The sequence below is a fragment of the Schistocerca serialis genome, chromosome 9 (assembly GCF_023864345.2).
Source record: "Schistocerca serialis cubense isolate TAMUIC-IGC-003099 chromosome 9, iqSchSeri2.2, whole genome shotgun sequence".
NCBI classification, from domain to species: domain Eukaryota; kingdom Metazoa; phylum Arthropoda; class Insecta; order Orthoptera; family Acrididae; genus Schistocerca; species Schistocerca serialis.
In genome coordinates this window covers 133,160,161-133,187,866 of record NC_064646.1, presented here as the reverse complement: position 1 = coordinate 133,187,866, position 27,706 = coordinate 133,160,161, and the positions used below count along the sequence as shown (strand labels likewise).

Sequence of the window (27,706 nt, the reverse complement as noted above, 5' to 3'; positions counted from 1 at the left end):
TTTGGGATTACCCTCGTACATAAGGCGACTTCTTCAGAGGTGGACGCAGTCCAGCAGGAGTATGACGGCAGCATCTTGGAGTACTCCAGGGCCATCTTCATCTTCAGTGTTGTCTTCCACTACAACCGATGGCATCACCATGGCAGAAGGAACCATCTCAGATCAGATATGTGCCTGTGCAAATATTGAGTCTGACTCTCAAGTTCAAGCTCCACTTATAGATCTCGTGAATATAAAACAGTCATCTAGTACATGTAATTCTGATAATGGATGTGAGCTGGTTAGTCTGAAATCAGAGTACGAAAGTGTAACTAGTAGAAATTTAGGCAAGGGGAATGAATGTGGGGGAGATATGATGTCTCAGTTAATGCAAATGATCCAGGGAATGGCAAATAATATCAGTACAATTCAAACAGTTACGGATAAAATTTGGACTGATACAGGTACAATGCGAACTGAAATACTGTCCGCTATGAAAGAGAAAGTTGAAAAAAATTGCGGGTAATCTTGAAAAAGCAATTGATGATAAATTAAAATGTGTTCAAGTGGATATGGGGAAAATTACAGACGAAGTTGTAATAGTAAAATCTAAAATCGAATCAGTGGAAATAGATCTTGGGGAAAAAATGGATAAGATACAGATGGAACTTGGGGGCAAGCTGATTGACTGTATAGAAGCGCAAGATGCTCATAAAAGCGATATAAATTAGTGACATTGCCAATCGTGTAGATGACGGGGAGAAAGAAGTGAGCAAAATTAAAGATAAAATAGAGTCCAGTATCACTCGTGAAAATGAATTTAAAAAACAAATGCAGCAGATAAAAAAGTGTTTTAAATTCATTAGCCTCCCAACAGGCCACGCTGGTTATAAATATCCCTTGGGCAAATACCGGATCTGTGAAATGTTCCACAAATGACAAAAGATATCACCCAGTAAATTTCTTGGCTGCGTGTAGGGACACTTGTATACGGATGCCGGACAAAGCAAAAATAAAATACGTTAAACAGAATTTGGAGGGAGACCCACAGTCTTGGGAAAATGTTAGATGTAGTTCGTGCAAATCATACAAAGAGTTTGAAAAGTGCTTTTTGAATAAATTTTGGAGCAAGGCAAAATAGATGCAGATCCAAAATGAATTCTTAAACGGGCCGAGTTACAGGTACGGTAATGGGACGATGAGAGATTTTTTCAAGTGCGAACTTGGCAAACTTATGCATGTGAAAAATCCACTGGGGGTTTTAATGGAAATCACCACCTTAAAAAGGCAATTACCCAAAGATTTGCAGTGGGATCTTGTCCATAGTCCATGTGATTCCATGGATGAATTTCTAGAGTTTGTGGAAAAATTAGAGAGGGCTTTGAAGTTCAAACCTCAGAGCAAATTGGGTGGTAGTTATCAAAATGGGAATCCAAATAACCGCCACCAAAATAATAATCGTGAGAGAAATCAAAGGAATCCTCAGGGAGATAGCAGCTGGAATGAGCAGAATGGTCGAAAAACGAACAGGAGTGATATCTTCTGTGAGCGGGATCCGAGTAAAGAACACAGATTTGATGGGAGAAACTCGCGCGAAGTTCAATCGCATAACAACTGGTCGGGAAACTGATGTTCGCCAATCTCAGGTCCGGGGATGGCGATCTGAACAGGCGATGAAAAGGACTGGAGATAATGGTAATGGGAGGAATGTTGAAGGGTTGGAGAAAGGCAACCAATATGTAATATGGAGTATGTTAAAGAGAAAGGCTATATAGGTGGCTCTTTCAATAAAAGCACGTGCTAACAGTGGAAGCATTGATTTGTGAGAGATTTCAGTAAAAGTAATGGGAATAAATTTGCGGGGAATGATGTAAGTTATGAATGTGTAATGAATGAGAGTGTGAATGGTGACGAATGGAAAGATTCAGTGGTTCAAAAATAAGTTAAAGAGGAGATGGATTTTGTGAAACCAAAATGTCTGGAGAGTTCTGAAGAGGTATTAGCAAATAGTAGCAATTGCAGTAAGGAAGGTGTTGTAGTAGCAAGTATTTGTGAGTCAGTGAAAAGCGTCGATGTTAGTGAAGGCAGCGTAGCTTTGGTCTAAAAAAAAAAAAAAAAAAAAAAAATGGCTCTGAGCACTATGGGACTTAACATCTGTGGTCATCAGTCCCCTAGAACGTAGAACTACTTAAACCTAACTAACCTAAGGACATCACACACATCCATGCCCGAGGCAGGATTCGAACCTGCAACCGTAGCAGTCGTGCGGTTCCGGAGTGAGCACCTAGAACCGCTCGGCCACCGCGGCCAGCTCTTTGGTCTCACCAGGTGCAAGTGAGGGTGATTGTGTTTCAGCGGAAAGCGTCAATGTTACTGAGGGAGGCTTAGCATTGGTCTCGCCAGTAGTTGAAGTTAAAAATGTATCGGCGGAGGTAGTTTATTTCTGTTTAAAGGGACAGAGTAATGGTAATTTATGTAATAATGTAAAAGCTACTGGTATTGATACTTCGGAGGAAGGAATTTACGCGTTTCTAGGCATGAATGAAGGTGAAACGAAACTTCTTGATGAATGTGTGGAACTAAAACAGTTGTCAGAGTGTGGTCGGGAGAATGTACGTAAAGTAAAATCGGGGGTTAATCCGTATGAAAAGGGTGTAGAAATGGCAGAGTGTGCTTATTCTTGTCCAATCACAGCGGAATGTAGTAAGGCTGGAAGTCCCAAAATTGCACGACAAGGTAGCAGCAATTTGTGTAATGTAGTGGCAGAGGATAAAGTTGAGTGCAATTCACGTAAAGTTAATTTGTCGACGGAGCAAAGTAAAGTTTCTGACGTGAATTTATGGAGTGATTTAAATGGTGAATCAGCAGATAAGGTTGCTGAGGTGAATATTTATGGTGATAATGGCTTGGGTATCGATGTGTTATTTCAGAAAGATAAAGTGTTTAACAGTGACTTGATGTGTAATTTTGTTGAAGCTGCAAGTGGCGATATTTTGGAGGAGAAAAATGGTAAAGTTGTGCATGCTGTGGGTAGTGAATCGGTGAAACGTGTGGAAGAACTAACAGACCGTTTAGAGAGGGCTGAAGTAAATAGTGTGGATGGCGATAATTTGTGTAATGATGTTCGTACAAATTGGTATATGAAGGAGGAGTGTAATTCTAGTGAGACTGGTTGGCGTTGGTACAGTAGAATGTTACGGTCATTGCTGCTGCATATGTGGAAACGAGAGAGGTTTAAAATTGCTAAGGGTATATAGAGAAAGGGCACAAGTGAAAAGCTGTTCTAATCTGTAAATAGTGGTAGTAAATTTGGAGGGATAATTTGTATGTTTACTCAGGGATTCATTAGCAATTTGTTGGTTTATTGCGGCACTGTGTGTGTGCAAAAGGGGGAAGTTTAGGCACTGAGGGTGTGTGGAGGTCAGTGACCTTGTGGATTTAAGTAAAATATGTATTGACTTATGCTTTGTATGAGAGTGTGGCAAAGAATTTAGTGGTCAATTTGAAGGGTATTAAAATTGTAATTGTATGTGCATGCAATTTTTGGTGCATGGAGGTACAAAGGATTGATTAAAGCCAATTAAATAGAACTTAAGGAAATCTGAGCTTATTGTGATAGTCGTTTGCCTTGTGACTTTGTTCTACAATATTGTTTTCCACTGGAGGGAATCTTTAGCGAGGATCCTGGCTGGTTTGGGAAATGGTTTGTTGACGGGTTTCTACTTTTGGTTTTCGTTTTAGACAGATTTGTCGCGATAAATGCTGGAGCTCGGAATTCAGAGGCAGACACAATTTCTGCGAGGCACTTGGTCTAAAGATTGATGCGAGTTGATCAATAGTTCGTGCTAAAATCCGTTTGAGTGTGTGTAGTGTGACGGGGGAGGGAAAAAAAAAATGTGGAAGAAGGCGCCTTAGTGCCGAGTGAGTGGCACAAGAAATGCTTACAAAGCCGCACGTAAGGGAAAGTGCATTTAAAAGATTTTATATCTTGTCCGGCAATGGCAAGCGTTTCTGAAGAAGAGAAATTTATTAACATCGAGTATAGATATAGTGTAAGGAAGTCGTTTCTGAAAGTATTTGTATGGAGTGTAGCCATGTATGAAAGTGAAACATGGACGATAAATAGTTTGGACAAGAAGAGAATAGAAGCTTTCGAAATGTGGTGCTACAGAAGAATACTGAAGATTAGATGGGTAGATCACATAAATAATGAGGAGGTATTAAATAGAATTGGAGAGAAGAGGAGTCTGTGGCACAACTTGACAAGAAGAAGGGATCGGTTGGTAGGACATGTTCTGAGGCATCAAGGGATCACCAATTTAGTACTGGAGGGCAGCATGGAGGGTAAAAATCATAGAGGGAGACCAAGAGATAAATACACTAAGCAGATTCAGAAGGATGTAGGTTGCAGTAGGTACTGGGAGATGAAGAAGCTTGCACAGGATAGAGTAGCATGGAGAGCTGCATCTAACCAGTCTCAGGACTGAAGACCACCACCACCACAACAACAACAACAACAACATATCTTGTCCAAAAGGAAATTACATGCATGCATTTATTTAATATTCCATTTTGTTCATAATTTGTGTTAGTTTATTTCGAAATTCATGCTGCTCCCCCACCACTACAAAAATCTTGTAAAAGATATTGGCCTGGTGTTTTAATCATTTAATTCTGTTTTTTGAAATTTGTTTTATATGTGCTTGTATAAACTGAAGGGTCCTAATTCTGAACATTCTAGCAAGCCAGAATGTTAATAAGTGGAGGTGTGTGAGGAAACGGGTGAGTTGCGGTGCCCTGGAAATATTCTAAGTTCTGAGGAAGCAGTGGCCGCATGGGCCCGTCGGCGGGCATTCGCCGCTCGGCAGCAACCATATTGTCCTGGACGTTAACTTAGCAACCGCATGATGCCGCACAACGTCCAGTCAAGCCGCGTGGCTGGGAATTCCTGGGTGACGCTGTATGCCGAGAGCACAAAAGATGGCGGACTTCGTGAAACCATAATGGCAGACATTTCGCAGTTCATAAAGAAATTAATAATAGCCAGAGGAATCACGATAACTCAAAAAGAAAAATGCACATTACTATTATTTGCACGACAATTCTGATGGTGTAATCAGATTTTCAATATCTTTATTAGTTTAAAGTTTAGTATCTGATGGTAAATTATACAAATAACACCCAGCAATGAATTTACAAAATAAAAACACTTCATCCGATTTTGTCAATCGCCATGTCTGTAGAAAGTTATTAGTGTAAACCTAAATTGGTATGAATTACAGGCATGTAACCTGAATAGTACACGAGTTACTGGAGATCAAAGTGGCAGATTACTATTGATTGCATCAGGCCATAAGTACTCCACAGTTACACAAAAAAACGGTAGCAGCATGGTTGTCTTTGTTAATATCCAATATATGCTATTGATGAAGAAACTGGTCAATTATTTACTGTGTTTTAGAAAGCACAGAGACATTAGGCTCCTGGCCTACCTTTCGCTTCTTTTCTTTTGATATGTGTTTACTTAATGTTTATGTATTTAATAATGTGTGTTATAGCGTGTTTATGGTCCAGCCGTAGGAATATTCATTTAATTTCAAGCAGTTAAATGTAAATCCAGTATTTTATATGTGCTTAAATATGTTTCATTATGATCGTGACTGTGCATTGGCATGAAGACATGGCGCGAGTGCTCTAGCCAATCACAGCATTTGTGAATGGGAAGACTGGATGGAAGTGAGTTTCTGGAGAGAACACGAGGCAGTTTGGGAGAGTACGGCAGTCCTGGAGAGTACGGGAGAGGACACGGGAAGTGCTGGGACGGTACGGTGTGAGGGACACGCTCGGTCACGAGAGAGACTTGGAGTGTGGAGCAGTTTGCGCGTGGTCGCGAGAGGTAGAAATACTTCACAGTGCGGACTTGTGAGATTTCCGAGGTTTCTACAGTGAAGAATAGTGTGTGTTTAGAAGTGAATATCTCGCAAGCTATGTAGTTGTTCATAGCTAATTACATGCAATAGGAATCTACTGTTTCCCTGTTTTTCAAATTATATTTTATTTAATTGCTGGACCATCGACACCAATAAGTGTTTTGCATAAATATACAGCATTCTCAAAATTACTTCTGCTATTATACTCATCATTTAAAGTCGTTAAAACAGTACCCGCAGATTTTATTTAATTGCAATCCTTCATTTATAAATTTCTATATTAATTCGCATTTGCCGAGTGGTAGGAACCTTCGACCATTCAATTCATGTCTGTATTCGTATTGTATACTGTAGACTCAGCAGTATTTGGCTTGTTATGTGGCAACTACGGATCCCAGCTCCTAGACAATGAAACCAGCCAAAACTTTTGATACTGCAACACGGAGTCGGAGGGTGCGTAGTTATTTCGAAAGCCCGCATATTGCTTCTCATGCTCTCTGTTCAACATCAATGTACATCAAGAGCATATCTGCTAACACCTGATTAAAATGTTCTTTCAGGCTATTCATCTGTGACTGGTTGACAGCTGTTGCCATCCTGTGAACAATGATGCATTATGGAATTACTTCTGACAGTAATTTTGACTGAATCCTTTCCCACAATTAGATATCATTACAAGAGCAGCTCTTTGCTTCAAAATTATGTCTTTAAAAAGAAAGCTGGCACTTTCTAAATCTTTAGGCTTTATACAGCCTTGGTGACAGGTGAGGTAGTCACTGCACACTATTCTTAATTTACTGCCATTTGTCAGTTTGGGGGCTCTCCCCAAGAGATCAATCCAGTCTGGTGAAATGGAGCAATTGCAGGATGAGCTGATACTGGATGTACTCGTGATTCAACCAAAGGAGTTCACAAATCCCAAATGACCTGAGATCGGAACATCATGAAAATACTTTAATATACCTGACTGTAAATAAGCAACCATTTCTGTCCCATAAGGTCAGAAATTCTTTATACAGTGTTTGATTGTAAGTCTCCTGTGACAGTTTGTCCCTTCTCTTAACACTTCAGTAATGTTGAATTTTTCCTTTCTTTGGCTGCAATTTTTGCTACTGCTGTGATGACTGGGAAGCATCATGCTGTACTGTTGCACCAATGGATTCTGCAATAGCCAGTTGGGATTCTTGTTTTGTGTGCATTTCTGTACACTAACGTGATGACATATTTCAAAAGCTTCAGTGCACATCTTGCCAATTATGCTGATGATCCTTCAAGCTTGTCAGCCAGTATAACTAATGGTGGTCACTTGAAACAGTGAATGTACTGCTTTAAAAGTAAGAATAGAAGTAACTTGTTGCCCAAATGACTGCAAGGCATCGGTTCAGTGACCAGTGTCTTCCTGGATTTGTACCAGAACTACATCCATTCCATAGCCACTTGCATCAGTATCTAGTTCAGTTCCTGTAAAAAAGTGCCACATCTGGTGAAAATGACAGTGTCTTCTTAAGCATATATAAATATCTTCCACACGCCTCACTCCAGTAACATATGGTGTCCCCCTGCAGTAGTTCTTGTAGGGGACATGCTTTGCAACTTAAGTCCTTCATGAAGTACCGCCAGTGTAGCACAATCCAAAGAAGTTTTTAACATCATAAATGCAATGAGGAATTGGAAGAAACATTACAGTTCTTACTTTTGATGCACCAGGACTTTATTTCTGTAAACTAGGTACCTCAAGGTGCTTTCTCACATTCAAGCGACTGCACCATGGAAACAGTTCAGTCTATAGGAAGGCTTTTCAAGAAAACCAACAATGTCATCCACATAGCAAAGACATTTCACCTATTTTGGAGGTCGCAACAGGTTGTACATCAAGGGTTCAGATTTTAGCTGGAGCACTGCACAACTTTGATCTCATAAAAACAAGCAAGTGCTATGTAGGCAGTGATTTCCTCATCAACCTCCAGCCGGTCCGCATATCTGAAGGGATAAATAATTCACTCCTGTGAAACAGTCCAAGGTATCACCAAATCATGGCAATGGACATACAACATGTATTTGAAAAGTTGTCCCGTATGTTAAAAACCGCACTGGTTAGAACGGGGTACCTTTGCATACAAATTGAGAGACATGTCAACAAGTGCCCCCTATTATAAAAATCACATAAGTAAAGCAGTGGTGCATGCTGATATGAAGCTAACGGAGTCAATGTGAGAATTCATGTCACTGCAAAATGGAGTCACACATTAACATGAAGTATAGCTTCAAATTAGGGAAAACAACAATGGAGACTCAGGGAAAGTTAGTGCTAGTGTATGGTGTTGTACAGGTGGGCAAAAAGTGTGTATTCTAGTGGTTTAAATCTTTTAGAGATGGAAAGAAATGTCGTAGATGAGCCGAGTTCGGGTCAGCCATCAACGAGCACTAACTGAAACATCAAATGAGTGTGATGAATGCTTGAAGATGACCAGCAGGTGACTTTGAGAATGATGGCAGAAGAGCTAACGACAAGCAAGAACATTGTAAGTATCAAACAATGGAAAATCCAGGATGGAATGTAACAATAAGAGAGAAGGAAAGTTGGTACTCACCATATAGCGGAGATGCTGAGCCGCGATAGGCACAATAAAAAGATTCACACAATCATAGCTTTTGACCATTAAGGCCTTTGTCAGCAGTAGACACACACACACACACACACACACACACACACACACACACACACACTCACACAAAAGAAAAACACAACTTGCACACACATCTGCAGTCTCAGAGAGCTGAAACTACACTGCAATCAGCACTGCTGATCGCAGTGTAGTTTCAGCTCTCTGAGACTTCAGATGTGTGTGCAAGTTGCGTTTTTTTTCTTTTCTTTTTTTCTTTTGTGTGTGTGTGTGTGTGTGTGTGTACTGCTGACAAAGGCCTTAATGGTCGAAAGCTATGATTGTGTGAATCTTTTTACTGTGCCTATCGCGGCTCAGTATCTCCGCTATATGGTGAGTAGCAACATTGCAAGTATTGTTGTTTACAAAAATGTGAAAAGGCAGAAGATTTGCTTCCAGTTTGCACTGCACACACTGACAGACAAGCAGAAGCCAACTCTTATGGAAATGCCTGGAGATTTCATTGACTTGTCTGATTGAAATCCACAGTTTTTGGAAACCATCAGTATGGGTTGTGAGATCTGGTGCTAACAATAAGATCTGGAAATCAAGCGACAGTCATTGGCATGGTGTTCATCGTTTTCCCCACCTCCCAAAAAAAGTCAGCTGACAAAATCCAAGATTAATATGATGTTGACCATCTTGCAATGGCTGCTGCAATGCATCCTGTGGGTTCAGACAGACCTGTACTGAAAGGGTCCATGGAACTTCCTCTACAACAACGCCTGCCTGTGCCCTGTTATCTGCCTACTCAACTTTCTTGCTCAATGCAAGGTGACTGTTCTTTAAACCACTCCTCATTAATCAGGTTTGGTGCCACCAGACTTAATTTTTTTTCCTGGCCTTAAATTTGTCCTGAGAGGCTTACGCTTCGCAGATGTTGCAGACAGCCAACAATATGTGACCACTGTGCTTTCAGCGATTCCACAAGAAGCGTTTGCTGACCGTTTCCAACTGCTTTACAACCAATGTTAGATGTGTATTGTAGCTAAGGATGATTACTTTGAAGGCCAGTTAAAGTATTTTGTTTGTGGCTCTTTTTTCCTTTATTTTCTGACACTATTCACCGAATTATTCAGACAGACGTTGTACATGCTTTTCTGTGGTTCTGATCAGCTGATGATAATCTACACAGAAACCCAGTGCGTCATTTTTCTTCTTTACAAAGACAACAGGAGGCATCCTTGGTCCACTGACAGCTAAATGACATCTCACAGAATATTTCCCAATTCCTTCTGAATGAACTGTCATTCAGATGGATACACCCTGAGTAAGCACTGACTGATGGGAGGATAATCCCCAGTCTTGGTATAGCATTTCACAACAAATAATCTGCTCTGTTTTGTCTCCCCTCTAGACTAGAGTACGTCCGAAAATTGACATAAAATGGCTAACACTTGCCAAGGTTATCAAACCAGGAGCGATTGGCAGGTGGATGGTAGATTCCTCCAGTGGGTATTCTGTAATGGTTGCATACAATGATTCTTAAGTGTCTGCATTGAGCTGAGTGGTTTGGCTGTCCTTAGGCACATATGTTTAGTCATGAGTTGTGGCTGCTCATGGCAGCTGATGACTCAGAGCTCTCCTCGTCCAATTTTGATGATCCTGATAGTTGCTGGCCTATAGATTTCTTTTGTAAGGCAAAGTACCTTTTTGCACGTGACTAGAGCCTCACAGTTAAAGTGTTGACTAGAACTAGTTGTTGTTATGGGATAAGTATGTTGTATGTCATCAATGGCAGGCAACTGTCCAGAGCAACTGTTGCTGCATGAACTTGTTAGCATAGCTTTTTCAATATGAAACTCCAGTTTTCCACACAGATTCCATGACACTTTATATGATATATGCATGGAGGCCCATTCAAGCAGATTATTATGGCTACAGTCTCATAAAATGACAAATTCAAAGGACTTTGATATGTTACTGATAATTATTCTCACAACACAGGTTCCTGTCAGCTCAATATAGTTTTTGTTTGCAAAGTTCAGCACACTTTCCTTTGAATCTTGGGGCATGATCTTCTTCAACTGGTGATGATAAGCATTTGACATCACAGAAAATTACAATTCTGAACTGACTTATGCCTGGATAGGTTGGTTGTCAAAGTGGTCCTGACATATTGGCAGCTGTCATCCATGGAAGGCTCATCTGCAGTGGAATCACCTTCATTGACAGTAATCTTGGTCAGTTTTCATGATTACCATGGGTGGGCAAACCTGCTGAAACCTGTATATGGTGACAGAATGACAGAAACTTGTTGGAAAGCAACCTCAAACAGGATAATGTGATAGGCTTCATCCTGTGAGTAGACTGTAGTCATCTCCAACTGTCTGGAGTGGCCCTGCTGTTTGATGTCCTGCTATGTAATAGTAATTTAATACCCTTCTTCTTTCTTTACAGTAGCATACAGCATGCCTACGCTGGCCATAGGGGAAACATACCAGCATGTTGTTCTCCATTCTTGAAATGTCCATTTTCCTGAGCAGCGATAGAACTGTCAATAATGCCAGCAGTATCTATGTTGTCTGTAGGTTGCAGTGTAGATCTGGGATTTTATAATCCATTCCACAATACTAGTCTGCTTGGTAGAGAATCTTGGAGCTATATTGGGGACTTGGTTGATGTTTTGAAAGAAGAAGATCAAACAGCTGAATATATTAAACTAAAATTCAAAATCAAGTTTGTAAGTGAAGTTTAAAATCCAATGCATTTCACACTGGAAAGAAAACCAGTACTAGCTACCAGGAGCAGATGTGTTACTAATGTGGCAAATAAGGAGATTTCAAGTGGAAATGTTTCCAGTCAGATTAATGGACATGAAGTGGAAATCACCATGAAGACACTCAAGGTGCATGGCATCATGGACAAAACAATCACTGTAGAGCTAAAAACTGGCCGTGTGGCCAAGGAGAGCACTATGGTCCGAAAGGTAGGTAGTATCGAGGAGGCCGAGGTTACCAACATAATGGAATCATCATGAGCAGCTTTGTGACAGAGGTACAACATACAATGGTGTACAATAGTGTATATGCTTGACATTATTGCACTCTGGGCGTGGTCTAGAATGATATGAAAACAGAAATAACAAACTTCAAAATGCCCACGATCACTTTAATACAGCATTTATTCAGACTACTAGTTTCAGCAAACTATGTTGCCATCTTCAGATCTGTAAAGCATAGACTGAGTACATACAACATTGGATGCAAAATATCTACACACTGGATGTGAGATATCTACATAACATTTTTAACATAATGTGGATCCATAACGTGTCTCATGTACTACCCTTCAAAGAACCTAAGCCAAGTGTTCAATGATTTGTGTCACATACTAATAAGCTGTTAATAATCAAAATTATTTTTCTGATTTTTTTAACTCTAAAAGAGTGTGTAAATGTAAAAATTGCGGACAGTACAGTTTTGGATGTTAACATAAATAAGAAAAAGAACTCCAATTAAAATAAAAAATGTATTTTATGTTGAAGGTATGGGTAGAAATTCGATTACTTATCTAAAATTACGGAAAAATATAAAACTGTTTCTGTAGATAATATCTAAAAAATTTCTGATAGACGTAACATACCTAGGCTTACTATCAAAAGTACAATCATATGGGGTATCAAGCAAAATTTGTGACTGGACTGAGGATTCTTTGGTGGGTAGGACACAGCATGTTGTCCCGTATGGAGAGTCATCATCAGAAGTAGAAGTAACTTTGGATGTGCCCCAGGCAAGTGTGTTGGGACCCTTGCTGTTAATGTTGTATATTAATGACCTTGTACGCAATATTAAAAAGAGCCTCATACTTTTAGCAGATAATGGAGTTATCTATAAAAAGTACTGTTTGAAAGAAGCTGCATAAATATTAAATCAAATCCTAATAAGGTTTCAAATTGGTGCAAACCAACTTGCCTTAAATGTTCAGAAATATCAAATTGTACACTTTACAAAAAAAAGTACTTGTATCCAATTACTACAATATCAATGAGTCACAGTTGAAATCGTCCAACTCCTACAAGGAAAGCTTTATTGAATCTTCAGCTAAGAAATATCAGATTGAACATTAGACGTTTTACAGTATACTGATGGCAGTTAATATGAATTTAGAAACAGTGCAAGATATAAGTCATGATATTGGCGACAGGGACCTGATAGGTGCTCTCTTACACGTTAGTTCAGGAGCACAGCCAGATATAAGTGACAGTGTAAAAGTGGATTTCAAAACTAATACAAGATATTCAGTATAAGTATGCTTTGCAAGTACTGAAACATTTGTTTTTCAAAAAGGTTTGACATTAATGTATGTGTGAAATGAAAAAACTGATATCTCCTATTTTTTGTAGGTGTGGACTGAGCTGCTGATCACACAGATCGTAAGTCAACATCAAGTTATGTGAATGGGATTATTTAGAACTTAATATTTTGGAAATCTATGAAACAAGGAAGTGTTTTGAAATCTTCTGCTTTTGCTGAGTATATGGCTTTGCCAGAAGCCTTCACTGCGATTAAGTTAATCCTAGATATATTTAACATTCTTTATGTAAAGTCTGAGGGGCCTAACAAAGTATACAAATGCAACTCAAGGGCAATTGATATTGCTAGGTATAGTAATCTTACTACAAATTCAAAGTATATCGAAGTAAAGTACCATTCTGTGAATGAATGTTACTTTAATGGAATTATAGACATTTGTCAAGTAGATTCAGTAAGTAATTTACTAAATCTTTGAGCATGGATGAATTCGCAAAATTTCAAGAAATGCTGCATGTAATTACTTAAGCTTCATTATTCTAATTTGATTATTACTATTATTTAATCATGATATAAAAGAAAGAATACGAGATGGAATATAGTACATAATATTGAGAAGATCAAATGTTGAGAAGGTTCTAGTATGAAGCAGGTTCCAGAATTTTCAAGTATGTGCTCTGCCAGTAGAGTATCTATGAGTAGGGTTGAACAGTTGGCATGTTAGTTCCATGAGAGTATTCTCTATGTAAAGATCACTGTATTTACCTTATGAATAATAACTTCTTAACAACTTCAAACAAAATGTGAATTACATAAATTCTAAAATGTAAGTGAATTTACTTATATGGCTGCTTACAATAATACTCCTCATTGTTTCCATTCTTCCAGTTCAATTAAAAGTAACGTGAGAATGCTCTTTACCTCACAACCAGCTTTCAAGAAGTCTGCAATTTTAGACATGGGCACAAAGTATGCAACATGTGGCTTGCCTGTTGTTGCAGTTCCCCAGTAAATACGGCAGTCTCGCTCCTTAAGTACTGCTATTAATTTGTCTTCGCCCAGGATCTCTTGGGTATTTCTCACTATGAGATCACGTTTATTCTCCCATGTCAGAGTTTCATTACCAGCCATTTTGTTATTCTGTTTCTCCAACAACTGGATCTATAAAGGAAAAGAAAGCAACAAAAATATTGTTATTAGTCTGTAAGGATCTTTACTTCTTGCTGAATTCGAGAAGGAATTCAGATATTACTTGGAATTTCAGAACTCCTATCACATTCATAGTGATGCAAGCTAAAAGAATGGTGACTGGTCAATACGTAAACTGCCAACTGGTATCCTGTCAAAACACAAGCAACAACATTTCAAACGCGTACACCAAAATCTGTGTTCCAGCTATATGCCATATCGGTGGATCCACCAAAGGTAGCACCCATCCATTGTCAGGCAATGTCCTTTTCAAGAGCAGGTTGTAAATATATCATCCTACAATAGATTTCACCAAATACACCTTGTTGTTCATTTCCAGCTACTTATTCTCTCATGCTCACACGAACCTGTATCTCAAAATGTGGACACAGCAGCTGCAAACAAGTTTCCCTGAAATGTTAACCCCTCAATTAAACAATTTTTATGCAAAAGTGTGTACAAAATTCCATTTTCTTATTGCTGAATTTTAAACTTTATTATGATTACAGGTTATTCCAAACAGTAGTTTGACAAATTATTCACTTAAAGGGTAGTTATGGATTGCATATTAAAACACCAAGTACACTTGTTGCTTTCAAAATATAACTCGACATAAAATAAAATGCCTTAGGAGAGAATACTTTTGTTGAATCTCTTTCAAAACAGTTCATACTGTTTTAAAAATTACATTAATACACTTTCACACAACATTCGTCTCCACATGTTTGTGGCAATGTGAAAGGCTCTGAAGCAAAGTACAACACATGGATCTACATCACAATCTCCACACGTATATCTCCTGCGATGTTCAGTTGTCACCATCTAAATTACTGCCACTCGCAAATCAAGATAGTTCCTTGTTCCTCCAGATTTCTTGTACAAGCTGAATGAATTCCAGAGAGGGGACTGATGACCTCAGAAGTTGAGTCCCATAGTGCTCAGACCCATTTTTTGAATTCCAGAAAACCAGTTCAAATTGATAAAAAACCACTTTTTTTAGCATTTTCACCTCTTTTTCTGTGTTCTGAATTGTTTGCTATAAGCTGGTCAACTCTATCTGCTCCTTCCATTGTGTCATTATATGATATGTCTGTTGCTGGTTTTAGTAACTGTTCACCTCATCTATTTACATTTTTCATTTATGCATTTTGGACAGTGCTCAAGAAAACAGATCACGTTTGTTTTCCCATCTCACTGCTGAAAATTTACCCTCTGAAAGGCAACAATATCTCTCTTCTTCAGTTTCTTACTGAGAAAGTTTGGTGGCATATGTTTCCTAGAAGGTTGCATACTGCAATATATGTCAAATTTCTTATTAATAAGGAGATCTGCTAGTTGCGGAGAGGTGTAGCAACTATCAACTGTAAGGCGGTAGCCTTTGTTGAGAGGGTTGGTACTATTTGAGATCACCAGGGCAGATCTTTATATTCACCATCAAAAAATTATAGACCATACATAGCCAGACTTGGACTCACACAACATGTAGGCCTTTATTCCAAATTTTGCCGTCTTTAGTGGTAGGTACCGAACCCAACCTAATCTCCCTTTAAATAACATAAGACACTCGTCTATGGTGACATCCCTCTCTGTGGTACAAAGAATTTTGAATTTATTATTGAAGTGTTCTAATATGGACCAGATTTTGTTTAGCATGGTTATGAATAGCCAGCAGTGTCATCTCTTGAGTTGTCTGAAAAATGAAGGCATTTCTTTAGTATCAAAAATTGTTTGCAGCTAAGTAATTGGTGAAATACTGGAGTTGCAAGGAGTGGAAGTTTAGGACCAACACACCTAGTAGCTTGGTTTCTTTATAATACTTTGTAACAATATTATACTACAGAAGATTCTTAGTTCATCACAGTTTGTGTCCCTCCAATTAGTAATGTTCTTATCTGAAGCTGATCTATTAGTCTCAGTGACTACAATATTCACTAACTCATCAATTACTTTATTACATATTTGTGTGAAGTCTGGAAGTGTTCCAGTAAAGGAAATTTTGGAGGTGTGGGAGACAATTCTGCAGTCATGTCTATTTCATACCATTTTCTGATGCTAGAAGAACTAACACCATTTGAATCACTTTCTTGATTAGCTGTCCTTTCACTGATACTGTCAGTGTCTGAAGTGTTATTTTCTGATCTGCTAAAATGTTATCAAACTCCATCACACTCCATAAAAAACCAACCACCATTAATAGCTTTACACAGCACAAGCAAGTGGCAATTATAATCTCTTCCCCTCTAATTTTGACTGCAGCTGGCCAACAGAGGGCTTCAAGTAGCTGTGAATCCAAGCGAAGTAGCACTGTTGTGTCCTCTTGTGGCCACATTGGTAATTAACTAGACACAAAGATTTTCTCTCGGGTTTGAATTTCTAAACAGAATACTGTCATGATAGACAAGTGCTCTCAGGCTAGTAAGTTTCTGTAAAAATTAAAATCCAGACTATTTTCAGACTTTTAAATTAAGGGGTTACGTGCCTACACAACCTTGCTAGAAGATATCCTTTTCTCCTGTCTTATAGGCAGAGCAGGAAGTTGTGGACGGTAGAGCATTGTTTCTCTGAAGCATACATATTCAAAAACTAGACAACACTAAGGCATTTATTTACTTATGGATTTCAGTGCATTTAAAGTATGTTTATTACTGTCCTTGCCGACTATGAATACACTACACTTGTAACCTGCATAAACTATTGTCTGTCAAGTGACACTACTGGAACACAGTCACACACACTGTGAGTACACAGGTTATTACAGCACAGACACCTCAGTTCACTGTCATATGACCCAGTAGGCTCAGCTGACAATGTATTTTCAACAGGAAATGCATTTCATCTACACATAAGGTGTTAAGAAAAGCACCTAGACACATGGTTTATTTCCATGTGAATTTAATTTTACTACTAAGATTTAAATCTTGCAGTGTGTGGCAATTTAAAAGGTATACATGTATGCCCTCAGTGCTCATCAATCAAAGATACTTGTAAGTCATAAGCACTGGTAGTAGATGGCATAATTCGTCCATCCTGCTGTGTGTGTCACCTCTCTATATCTTTGATGAAACCAGATAACTGTAATAGAAAAAAAAAAGTAGTTTTCACTCAGGAACAATTCATCAGCTTTCTGAGAATACAGTAGCAGCACGTCTCTGAGCTGTTTTGACATTTGCAGTCAGCCTTAATTGACAAAGGCTGAGAATAGTGAAACAGCACTCTAGAATAGCTCACATTAGTATTTTGTATGTGGTTTCCAAACCATTCACTTATTTGTTCATGGCATTCCGTAGATCACAAAACAAACGAGAATTTTCAGGAATTTTAACTTGACACAAAGACATCATAAAAACTCTGTATACTGAATTGTCAATTAGCTATCACTACACTGCTTAATTATATTCAAGTTTATACCATACAAATTTAATTGCATAAATTAGTAAGGCCGGTAATTGGAAAAAAGCTGCCACCTTCAGAGTTTTGTTATATAGCTGCTGTTTATCTGTAATTATTTATTGATTACTGTGTTATTTTTCAAAAAATATATTTTTTATATCCTAAAAATCCAAGTCCTCTTTATAGTACATTTTTACTTATGAATGAAAACCACAAAACACTGTAATATTTTAGAATATACACCACTAATGTGTGTGTTTTCATTTATTATGTATACAATATTCTATAAGAACTGACAGAACAGTCGATCAATGCACATTTTTAATTGCCATAAAGCTTTATAATAAACACTACTACTTGCCAATATTGGAAATTCCTGGGCACAACCGTAGATAAAATAAAACAAAGGCAATCACTCACCTGTAGTGGACTGATACTCTACACATCAGTCCACTATAGGTGAGTAGTTGCCCGTCCCTTATTTTATGTACTATTACTTGCCATGTACAGTGGTACTTCGATTTTACATTCTCCAATTTTATGTTTTTCGCGATTCTACACCATAAATTTGTAGTCCCTGTGAAAAACCGATATGGTCAATGTTAAAAACTGCACAATTTTAGATTTCTTCCTATTAAGGTTTACCTCGATTCCAAGTTCTTACTCGACGTCTTGCTTGAATTCGTCCCACTTTCTTCCTATTGATATTTGATGTTACTAGACAAATTATAAGTGGCTCAAAAGGCAGATGGTTTGCACCATGCACAGAATTAAGAGAATATATTAGATATTTTAGGCCACTGTGGAGAGGGGAGATGTGATAGAGGAAATGCTGATGTAATCCATGATCGGTGTTGCCAACACAACTTGCAGCATTTAGCTTCACTGCACAATTATGATGCAAATACTGCTAGGTCGCAGCGGAAAGACAACACAATTAATGTGATGTGTTCAGTACCGAGCCAATATACAATGAAGGGGCCCAGCCACCACCTTTCCTTGTGCCACTTATAACACCGTCTCACCTGTTTGCATGTATTTATGATGTACTTATTCAGCAATAATATCAATTATCAACCTTTTAAATTCAAACACTGAGTCTTCAAGAATATGCTCAGTCATAATTGAAGAAATGTCACTCATTTCTGGCTAATGAACTCTTATTGGCTGGCGACTTGTTAAGTCATCCAACAGCTAGTGCAACCACCACACCACACTAAAACACGTAAAATGAGCTCACCTACTGCATGTGTGGAGAGGGGGAGTGGCCCTCAGTGATGGGAATGTAGGTAGGGGTGACGTGCTGAAAATATTCCTTTCGTGCAGATGATGTGCTATGGCAAAGATGTCATATGGAAATAGAACAACGGTTTTGCAATAGCACATTGTAAAGACTTTTGTGTTCAGATCTGACATGATACAGTTGCAACAACTACATACACTGCTGATGTATATACTTTGCACCATGCACACCACACACTGTAGGTTGTAAAGACTGGTAGCACTGACAGGGGGCATGACGTGAAACTGTAGCACTTAAGCTTTCTTTCAAATTTACGTTTTGCAGTGTACAGAAATTCACCAAGTTGACTTCTAATAAGCTTGTAATGTCAATTGACATACACATCTGTGATTTTTTTAAAGAACTTACGAAATTCATTAACACAAATTATTGTATAAACATTGTATTGTACATTTAATTTCCTTCACTTAGACAGATTTTATACATAGTATTGGAGAGTACTGTGATTTAATCATATATGCAAGTTACATGTGTTTTTACCCATATTTCGCGGGGGGTTAACATTTTCCTCAATTCCACAATTTCCCAAATTTTGCCCTTTTTTTTTTTAAGCCTGGGCCGCACAAAAATGTAAAATAGGGGTTTCAGTGCAGTTAACAGAAATTTTTGGTTCCTAAATCTAGATACTCAAATAATTTGTCAAAAGAATGGCTGATGAAATATATTTTTAATTTGCTTTTGAATTGGTAAGATCTTTGTACTCAAATAATTTGTCAAAAGAATGGCTGATGAAATATATTTTTAATTTGCTTTTGAATTGGTAAGATCTTTGTATGCCCTCATGCTCACTAAAGGAGAGTCTGTTTCATCATGGGTCTGAGTGACCAGTCTTCCCTTCTCAACCTACCTCAAACTCACTCGCTTACTCAGTTTCCAAGAAGCTAGTTAACATGTCACTTTTATGTGTGTCATTGGCAGTACTAAACATTTTACCTCCTGGTGCGCAATTATCTCACATAATTTATCAAAGAAAAATAATTTACAGGTTTTTCCTTTATTTTCCACTGGCTGCTGATTTCCACTGAAATTCCTTTGTATTAAACTTTCAGCTATTCCAGTGATGAAACTGTTGAATATATTTGATGTTTCATCTGGTTCGATATTGTGAACAATGTTATAACTTTAAGTTGAACAAATATATTTCAAGGAAGAATCAATACATGAAAGTCACATATCAAGTAAACAGAGTAAGACGTGTGTACACTTTAACAGTCAAATCATAACTGAGTCCGAGTCTAGCGGCCACTGGCTGGCTGGCCACTTAGGTTGCGCTGCTGCTGCATGGCTGGCAGACAGCGCCACATGTAGAGGACGTGCGTAACTGCGCGGCGGCACTTTGAAAAATGGGCGAGTCACAACACTTTTCCCCCTTTGAAGTTATTGCACAGGTCTTGATGGAGGCGGCCTGTAGATTGCTAACGTCCATAGGTGTTGTTTGACTGGCCGTAAAGTCTCAAGGAGGAGGCTTCCCGTATGGACGGAAGTTGCAGCAAGTCCGGTTGTTATAACAGGAGACATGGGTGATGTGGCCGCGTCCGTAGGAGAAGGAGGCGAATAGAGTTGCTCCGACAGATGATGGTCATCTGGTTCCTGCATGGGCACGTCTCCTGGTGGCGTCAGTTCTTGTGCTGGCACCGATATTATGGTGAGGGGACTGCGTTGTGAGTAATGAGAGATTCCAGTATACCGAACGTCAGGTAGAGCCGAAGATGGTGTAGCGGCATCCGGAACAGGCGCTGCCGGCACACGAGGCCGAAGCTGGTCCAAATGACGCACAGCAACATCCGTGTCAATCTGGATTTGATACAGGCGTTGGCCACGGTGTTGTAAGATGCGGCGAGTACTCCATTTTGGCCACCTGCCATATCCCTGCACCCATACAAGGTCGTTGGCGGTGAACCGGCCAAGCGAAGGCACCCGCGGCCATGAGGTGGAAGGCCGCAGAAGATGAAGTAGCATGTGGGGCTGTCGGCCATGTAAGAGCTCAGCCGGGCTGTGGTTGCCCATGGGGGTGAAACGGTAAGAAGCCAGAAATTGGAGAAGCGCATCATCAGCAGAAGAAGAAGTCAGTAGTTTCCTCATCTGAGCCTTAAATGTGCGGACCAGTCGTTCAGCATCACCGTTTGATTGTGGATGGAACGGAGGGGCCGTGACATGCACGACGCCGTGACGGGCACAAAAATCCACAAAATCGGAAGAGGCAAATTGCGGACCATTATCAGTAACAAGAGTAGAGGGAAGGCTTTCCAAAGAGAAAATGCGAGCTAGAGCATTGGTGGTTGCCACGGTGGTAGGCGACGTGCAACGGACAATGAAAGGAAAGTTAGAGTAGGCGTCAATAACGAGAAGCCAATAAGTACCTAAAAAGGTCCCGCAAAGTCAGCATGAATATGCTCCCAGGGCTTCTGAGGCAAAGGCCACAGTGACAAAGATGACATCCGGGCGGCGGCCTATGACGCACAAGGGCCGCAGGCAGCGACCATGTGTGTGATTTCAGAGTCGATGCTGGGCCAGTACACACGACGGCGCACCACAGATTTTGTGCGCAAGACCGAAGCACGCAAAGACACAGGTACCACAACACGCGGCAAAGCATTTTCGGTGGAAAAGAGGATAACACCATCCCTAGCCGTGAGGTGGTAATGCAAAGCGTAGTAGCTCCGCAACCGATCAGAAGTCTTAGTGGACGGACGATCAGGCCAACCCTTCTGAATACAGCCTAATACCCGGGAGAGGGTAGGGTCAGAACCCGAAGCAGCCGCCAGCCGGTCCCCGGTGACGGGGAACCTGTCCACAACCCACTGCTCGGCAACATCCAGGTGGAAACACAAAAGTTCGTCCCTATCGAATGCCAGATCAGGACCCATGGGAAGACGAGACAGTGCATCAGCATTCGCATGTTGAGCCGTTGGCCAGAAATGAATCTCATAATTGAAACGAGACAAGCTAAGAGCCCAACACTGTAGGCGGTGTGGAGCCTTGTCGGGAAGTGACGTTGATGGATGAAACAATGAAACAAGTGGTTTGTGATCCGTAACAAGATGAAATTTGGATCCATAGAGAAAAACACCAAACTTATGAAGAGCATAAATAATGGCCAAAGCTTCTTTTTCAATTTGAGAATATTTTCGTTGGGCATCCGTGAGCGTTTTGGAGGCATAAGCAATGGGTTGTTCAGAACCGTCAGAAAAACGGTGCACAAGGACTGTACCGACCCCGTATTGAGAGGCATCCATGGCAAGAACAAGATGTTGGCCAGGTCAATAAGCAGCCAGGCACGGGGCCTGTTTCAGCATAGTCTTCAATTTCTGGAAGGCCGCATTGCACGACGTGGACCAGTGAAAAGGCACGTTTTTATGCAGCAGGTGATGCAACAGCTGAGCCACCGTAGCAGCAGACAGTAAAAACTTGTGATAGTATGCTATTTTCCCCAAGAAGGCCTGCAGTTCCTTAACAGATGTAGGGTGAGGAAGGGCATCGATCGCAGCGACAGTTTGCTGAAGCGGACGAATACCATCCCGAGAGAGTTGAAACCCCAAGTACATTATAGATGCATGAAAAAATTTTGATTTCTGAAGATTACACTTAAGACCAGCAGTCTGCAAGACATGAAAAAGTGTGCGAAGATTTTGAAGATGTTCGTCAGTGGTGGAGCCAGTGACAACAATGTCGTCCGGTAATTTATACACACAGGGACAGTGAGCAATAATTGTTCCAAGAATCGCTGAAAGAAAGCAGGGGCACTGGCAACCCCGAATGGCAATTGTTGGTATTGTTAGAGGCCGAAAGGCATGTTAAGGACCAGAAACTGCTGGGAAGCAGCGTCGAGACGAAGTTGATGATAAGCTTCTGACAGGTCAAGTTTAGAAAAATACTGACCTCCAGCAAGCTTAGTGAACAATTCTTCAGGTCGAGGCATAGGGTAAGTGTCAATAAGGCATTGAGCATTTACAGTGGCTTTGAAATCACCACAGAGATGAATATCACCATTTGGCTTAGCAACGACAACGACAGGAGAGGACCAGTCATTGGAAATGACAGGAAGCAAAACCCTGAAGCAGTGAGACGATCCAGCTCCCGTTTGACCTGATCACGAAGGGCCACAGGAACTTAGGCCAAGCAATGGGTTTGAGTGTGATATGAGCTTCAAAGTCGTTTGCACGGCCTAACCCACGAGAAAAAAAAGGGACGAAAATGTCGTCGACAAGGTGTCCAATTGAGCATAAGGAATAGCATCAGAGGCGATATTGACAGAATCATCTATGGAGAACCCAAAAACGCGAAAGGCATCGAAACCAAAAAGATTCTCTCGGTTACTATGGCCGACCACAAATACGGGAACAGTGCGAACGACAGATTTGTAAGATACCTTAGCATCAAATTGTCCCAAGAGAGAAATCTTCTGTTTATTGTAAGTCCGTAATTGCCTAGTGACAGGATTGGAGAACCCAAAACTGAAGATACGTCTGAGAATTGATGATAGTGGCAGCAGAACCAGTATCCACCTGCATGCGAACTTCTCGACCAAATATTTGGACAGTGAGGAATAACTTCCCTGAAAGGGAAGAAGTACAATTGACAGACAACACAGAATCAGAATCAGCGTCATGTTCATGAACATCATGTATGCGGTCGGATTTGCAAACGGATGACACATGACCCCCTTTTTTTTCTTTTTGCATTTGTGACACATGGCCCAACGTTGTGGACAATCTTCTCGTGAATGTTTCGTGAAACACCACGGCCATGAAGGAAGTTGCCGTGGGTTTTGCTGCAGTTTCTTAGAGGTTTGTTTACGGTTAGGCCGAGGCTGCGCTTGGGAGCGTACTGTGGCCACGTCGGCCGGTGGGGACATGCCACACACTTCGTGAACATCGCACAGAGGTTGTATTTCCCCGATGTTGCCCCATGCCTCTATTTGCGCTCCAGCGGTGCGAGAAATTTCAAAAGACTGAGGGACGGATAGGACTTCATCTAGAGTCTGATTTGCCAACTGAAGGGCACATTGCCTTTGTCGGACGCTGATCGGATAATAGCATCCCATACCATGGAAACGGCGTAGGATTCTTTGTGAACTTCAGTAACAAATTGACGCTTTCTTCTGAGGCCAAGAAGTTCAGCAGCCCAAGCGCGATACGATTGATTCGGTTGTTTTTGACAACGATAAAAGGCAACACAAGAGGCTACCACATGCGTTTCCTTTTGAAAATAGACGGACAGAAGTCAGCACATTTCAGCAAAGAACAAAGACGCAGGATCTTTCAAAGGAGCCAATTACGACAACAACCGATACATTTGAGGTGAAATCCATGAAAGGAACAGAGACTTACATGTTTGTTCGTCCGCAACATGAAATGCCAAGAAGTGCTGTCAAAGACGTTTTTCATAATCAGACCAGTCTTACGCCGTCTCGTCGTAAGGAGGAAGAGACAATGACGAGAGAGGCCCCGCATTTGATGCCGCAATGAAATCACGAATCGCATTCGTGAGAAGCGTTTGCTGTTCTATGAGACCTTGCAATAGTTGCTCTAAAGTAGCCATGGAAACATGTGGGTCAATGATCGGGGGGGGGGGGGGGGGGGGGGGGGGGGAAATCCCATCCTCGTCGCCAATTGTTATAACTTCAAGTTGAACACTTATATTTCAAGGAAGACGCAATACATGAAAGTCACAGATCAAGTAAAAAGAGTAAGACGTGTGTACACTTTAACAGTCAAATCATAACTGTGTCCAAGTCTAGCGGCCACTGGCTGGCCGCTTAGGTTGCGCTGCTACTGCATGGCTGGCAGAAAAGCGCCGCATGTAGAGGACACGCGTAACTGCGCAGTGGCACTTTGAAAAATCGGCGAGTCACAACAAACAAGACAATATTCTCACTCCCTTATTTATTTTTGGCCATTTTATTTTTTATGATGACCCCATAATTTTTATATAGGGACTCTGAAAGTAAGTTACGCATGGCACCCCACGCTAAGACCATTGTGCACAAGAGTGGCACACTATCATACAACAGAGTTTTCTGTGGACACAGTTCTGCTGCAGTACAAGTAACAGGTATATCTCAGTGTGCTATCTTAATACGTGGCAACAGGAAACATACACCAAAGTTTACTTACACAGGACAGTGTGAGTCTCATGGGCAAGTCTAAACTGCACACAGATTCGCCGGGAATTTCTGGCAGTGTACAGACCAAATGCCATGTCGTATCCAACCATAGTGAAATGGTGCAAACAATTTGACAAAGACAGCACAATGTAAGTGATTATCTTCTCGGCAAGCTGAAAGAACATCTGCGAGGGAAAGAGATTAACCAAAGATAAGGATGTTCATAGAATGGTTCTCAAATGGCTTTGCAACCAAGGAATGGATTGCCATCATCGAGAAACTGAACTCTTGGTAGAATGTTCTGATCGCTGTTTAAAAGTACTTGGTGAGTATGTTGGAAAATAGTGTGGTGTATTTGTGTCACTTTGAAGCGCAGAGTGGCATTCAGGGACAGTTACTTGGTCTGATATAATAAGTAACTTACTTTCTGTAGTTCCCTTGAACTTTATTAACACAATTTTTATTTATACATTATTGTGGATTCTTTTAGCTTGTTTAATGACTATTATAAAAGTTTTGTAAATTTTTTTATAGTCAGTGGGCATATTTACTGTGATCTTTTCCTTGCAGATTTGGTGCAGTGCTCTCTCTCTCTCTCTCTCTCTCTCTCTCTCTCTCTCTTTTCCTCAGAAAGTTATAATTTCCTTCGTTATCCAGCTGTATTTACCATTTGTAAAGACAACACAGTATCAAAAGCCTGCACCAGTTTCCCCACTGAGGAGTAAGCTCTAATTTTCTGAGGAGTAAAACCTAAAGTCCAGTTGTGTTTTGGATGCGAATATAAATTATTTTTAAAGGAGCATTACTATCATCACTATTTCATAAGGCTGACTACTGATTACTTACGATAAAAATAATTACTTTTTTTCAAATAGTAGCATTAGAGCATGAGACAATGTGGTACAGGTTACAGGTGCAGAAAGAAATGTGTAAGCCCACTACACACACATTTTGTATCACGCATCTACAACAAAGTTGAGACACATACATCACATATGCTTAAATATATCATGAAAATGCCTTTTCCAAGTTATAGGTAGCAAAAGACCATAAACTGGTTTATTATTCAGTTCTCAACAATTAAAGAATTAACAGGCAGCACAACAGTAACTATGAAATGACAACTACAGTGCGGTAGGGCCTAAACTGTGTTGTTGTTATTCTAATTACTGCTAGGGGCAGACATGAAGCATTGACAGCTTGCAGCCTTCAAACTTCTGTCAGTTCAGAAGTAGAGAGACCTGTAATCAAGTGATTTATTAATAGTAGATCTAAATATAGTGCACACATTTTATCTTGGTTGATTTCACATGGGGAATGGGGAGGGGGCAGTTTACAGGATATGGGTGAAGCAACTGTTGCTAGGGAGAGGAATGGTGTAGAGGAAGCATGTTTTGTAACAAGTGTCTACCCCCCATATGGATAAGTTAGACTTCTTTTCTGGGGAGGAGTTGTAGGTAGCACTAGAAATGCATTGGGGATTGGTTCATCATTCTATAAAAAAAATGTCAGAAATAGGCAGTACCAACTGCCTTACTAACTCATTAGTTTCTAGTTAAATGAAGCACCCACAAAACTAAATATAATTTATTTTTAGTCATTTTAAATATAAAAGCATCCAAAGAAAATTCTTTTCCATTCTAAAGTTAAATTAGCCACTTGTACTGATAATGGCAAGTGGATTGGGTGGAAGGGGGGGAGGGGGGGAGGGGAGGGAAATAGCTAATATCTGATTGCACTCATGAGGGGACCTCCTGGGAGGTGCAACGAGTTATGAGTTTATACTTCGCCTGCTTATGGTGTGGGCAGCTCTTTATATACAGAAAAGTGTCACTATTGTCGCAAGTGAGCAAGTAGCCGAGTAGCAAGCAAGTGAGACTCCAGTCCAGGCGACCCTGGTTCGAGACCCATCTATGCTACTTCTGTTTTCTTTTTGTTTCTTCAAATGCTTGTTTTAATTTATAATTACTCACGAAAAATTTTGCAAGGAATTGATTAAAAAGAGTTACAAGCCTCTATAAATCAAAATTACAAATTTTATGTCATATTCTGTTTCAATCTTTTGCGTTTTTTTATTTTAACAGGAAATTAACCGTAATTAAAACATTGGCATACTTAAATTTGCCTATTTACCTGAGAATTGAGAGAAGTTGTTAAAATATTTCTTCGAAAATAGTCATAAGCCCGTCATACAAATGTTGGGACAGTGTCCTATAAAATTTTATACCTGTCAGAACGTTGACGCGTTGTCGCGCCTAATCCTGTTTATGGTCTGTGACCATTGGCGTTCCCCTATTTGTACCTGCCATTCCACGAATAAAGGGACTCTACTGTCTGTGTACATGAGCAGCGATGGTTATGACTGCCGAATAAATGTTTCTCGTTAGTTGAAAGCTTGGCTTTGAAGTGTGCAGACGTTTTATTCTTTAAAATAGAGCAAAGTGCAAGTTGTTCACGAGTTGTCAGTGAGTGCAATTTTGACAATATTGAACATTTGGTGGAAGACCAAAGAGGTCTTTTGTGGGCTCCACTTAACAATGAAGAACAGCAGGAGTTAACATATGCAATGCATTGTCTACGGCAGTTACTTATCAAAAATAATTTTACACTGGAATCAGTGAGTTCCAACATCAGTGAACGATCTTCATTAATCGGCAGAGAAATGTTCAAACAATTTCTAGACATGTACGGGACTATGACATTCACGGACCAAGAAGTGTTATTTTCCGACAATGAAAGGGGTTTCGAGTCCTTCCGAAGCAGGCTACGACGAAAGTGGCGCACGGAAAAAATGAAAAATATAAATAATACCTATTTCTTTGGATTCTAATGAAGAAGACGATGGAGATGAGTGGACCAGAATCCCGAATGCTGTGAAAGTCAAGGCTGTGGAG

General features: G+C 40.1%; 1 protein-coding gene across 4 annotated transcripts in view; it reads right to left on the bottom strand.

Moving 5' to 3' along the window:
* The window catches only part of LOC126418467 (tyrosine--tRNA ligase, cytoplasmic), a 114,570-nt gene that overhangs the window by 79,474 nt on the left and 7,390 nt on the right, over positions 1–27,706 (bottom strand). For all 4 annotated transcript variants that reach the window (XM_050085239.1, XM_050085237.1, XM_050085240.1 and 1 more), the window contains one exon: positions 13,747–13,986. In XM_050085239.1, the coding sequence (XP_049941196.1) occupies positions 13,747–13,956 (210 nt within the window). In that variant the 5' untranslated portion in view covers positions 13,957–13,986. The remainder of the gene's footprint in view (positions 1–13,746; positions 13,987–27,706) is intronic.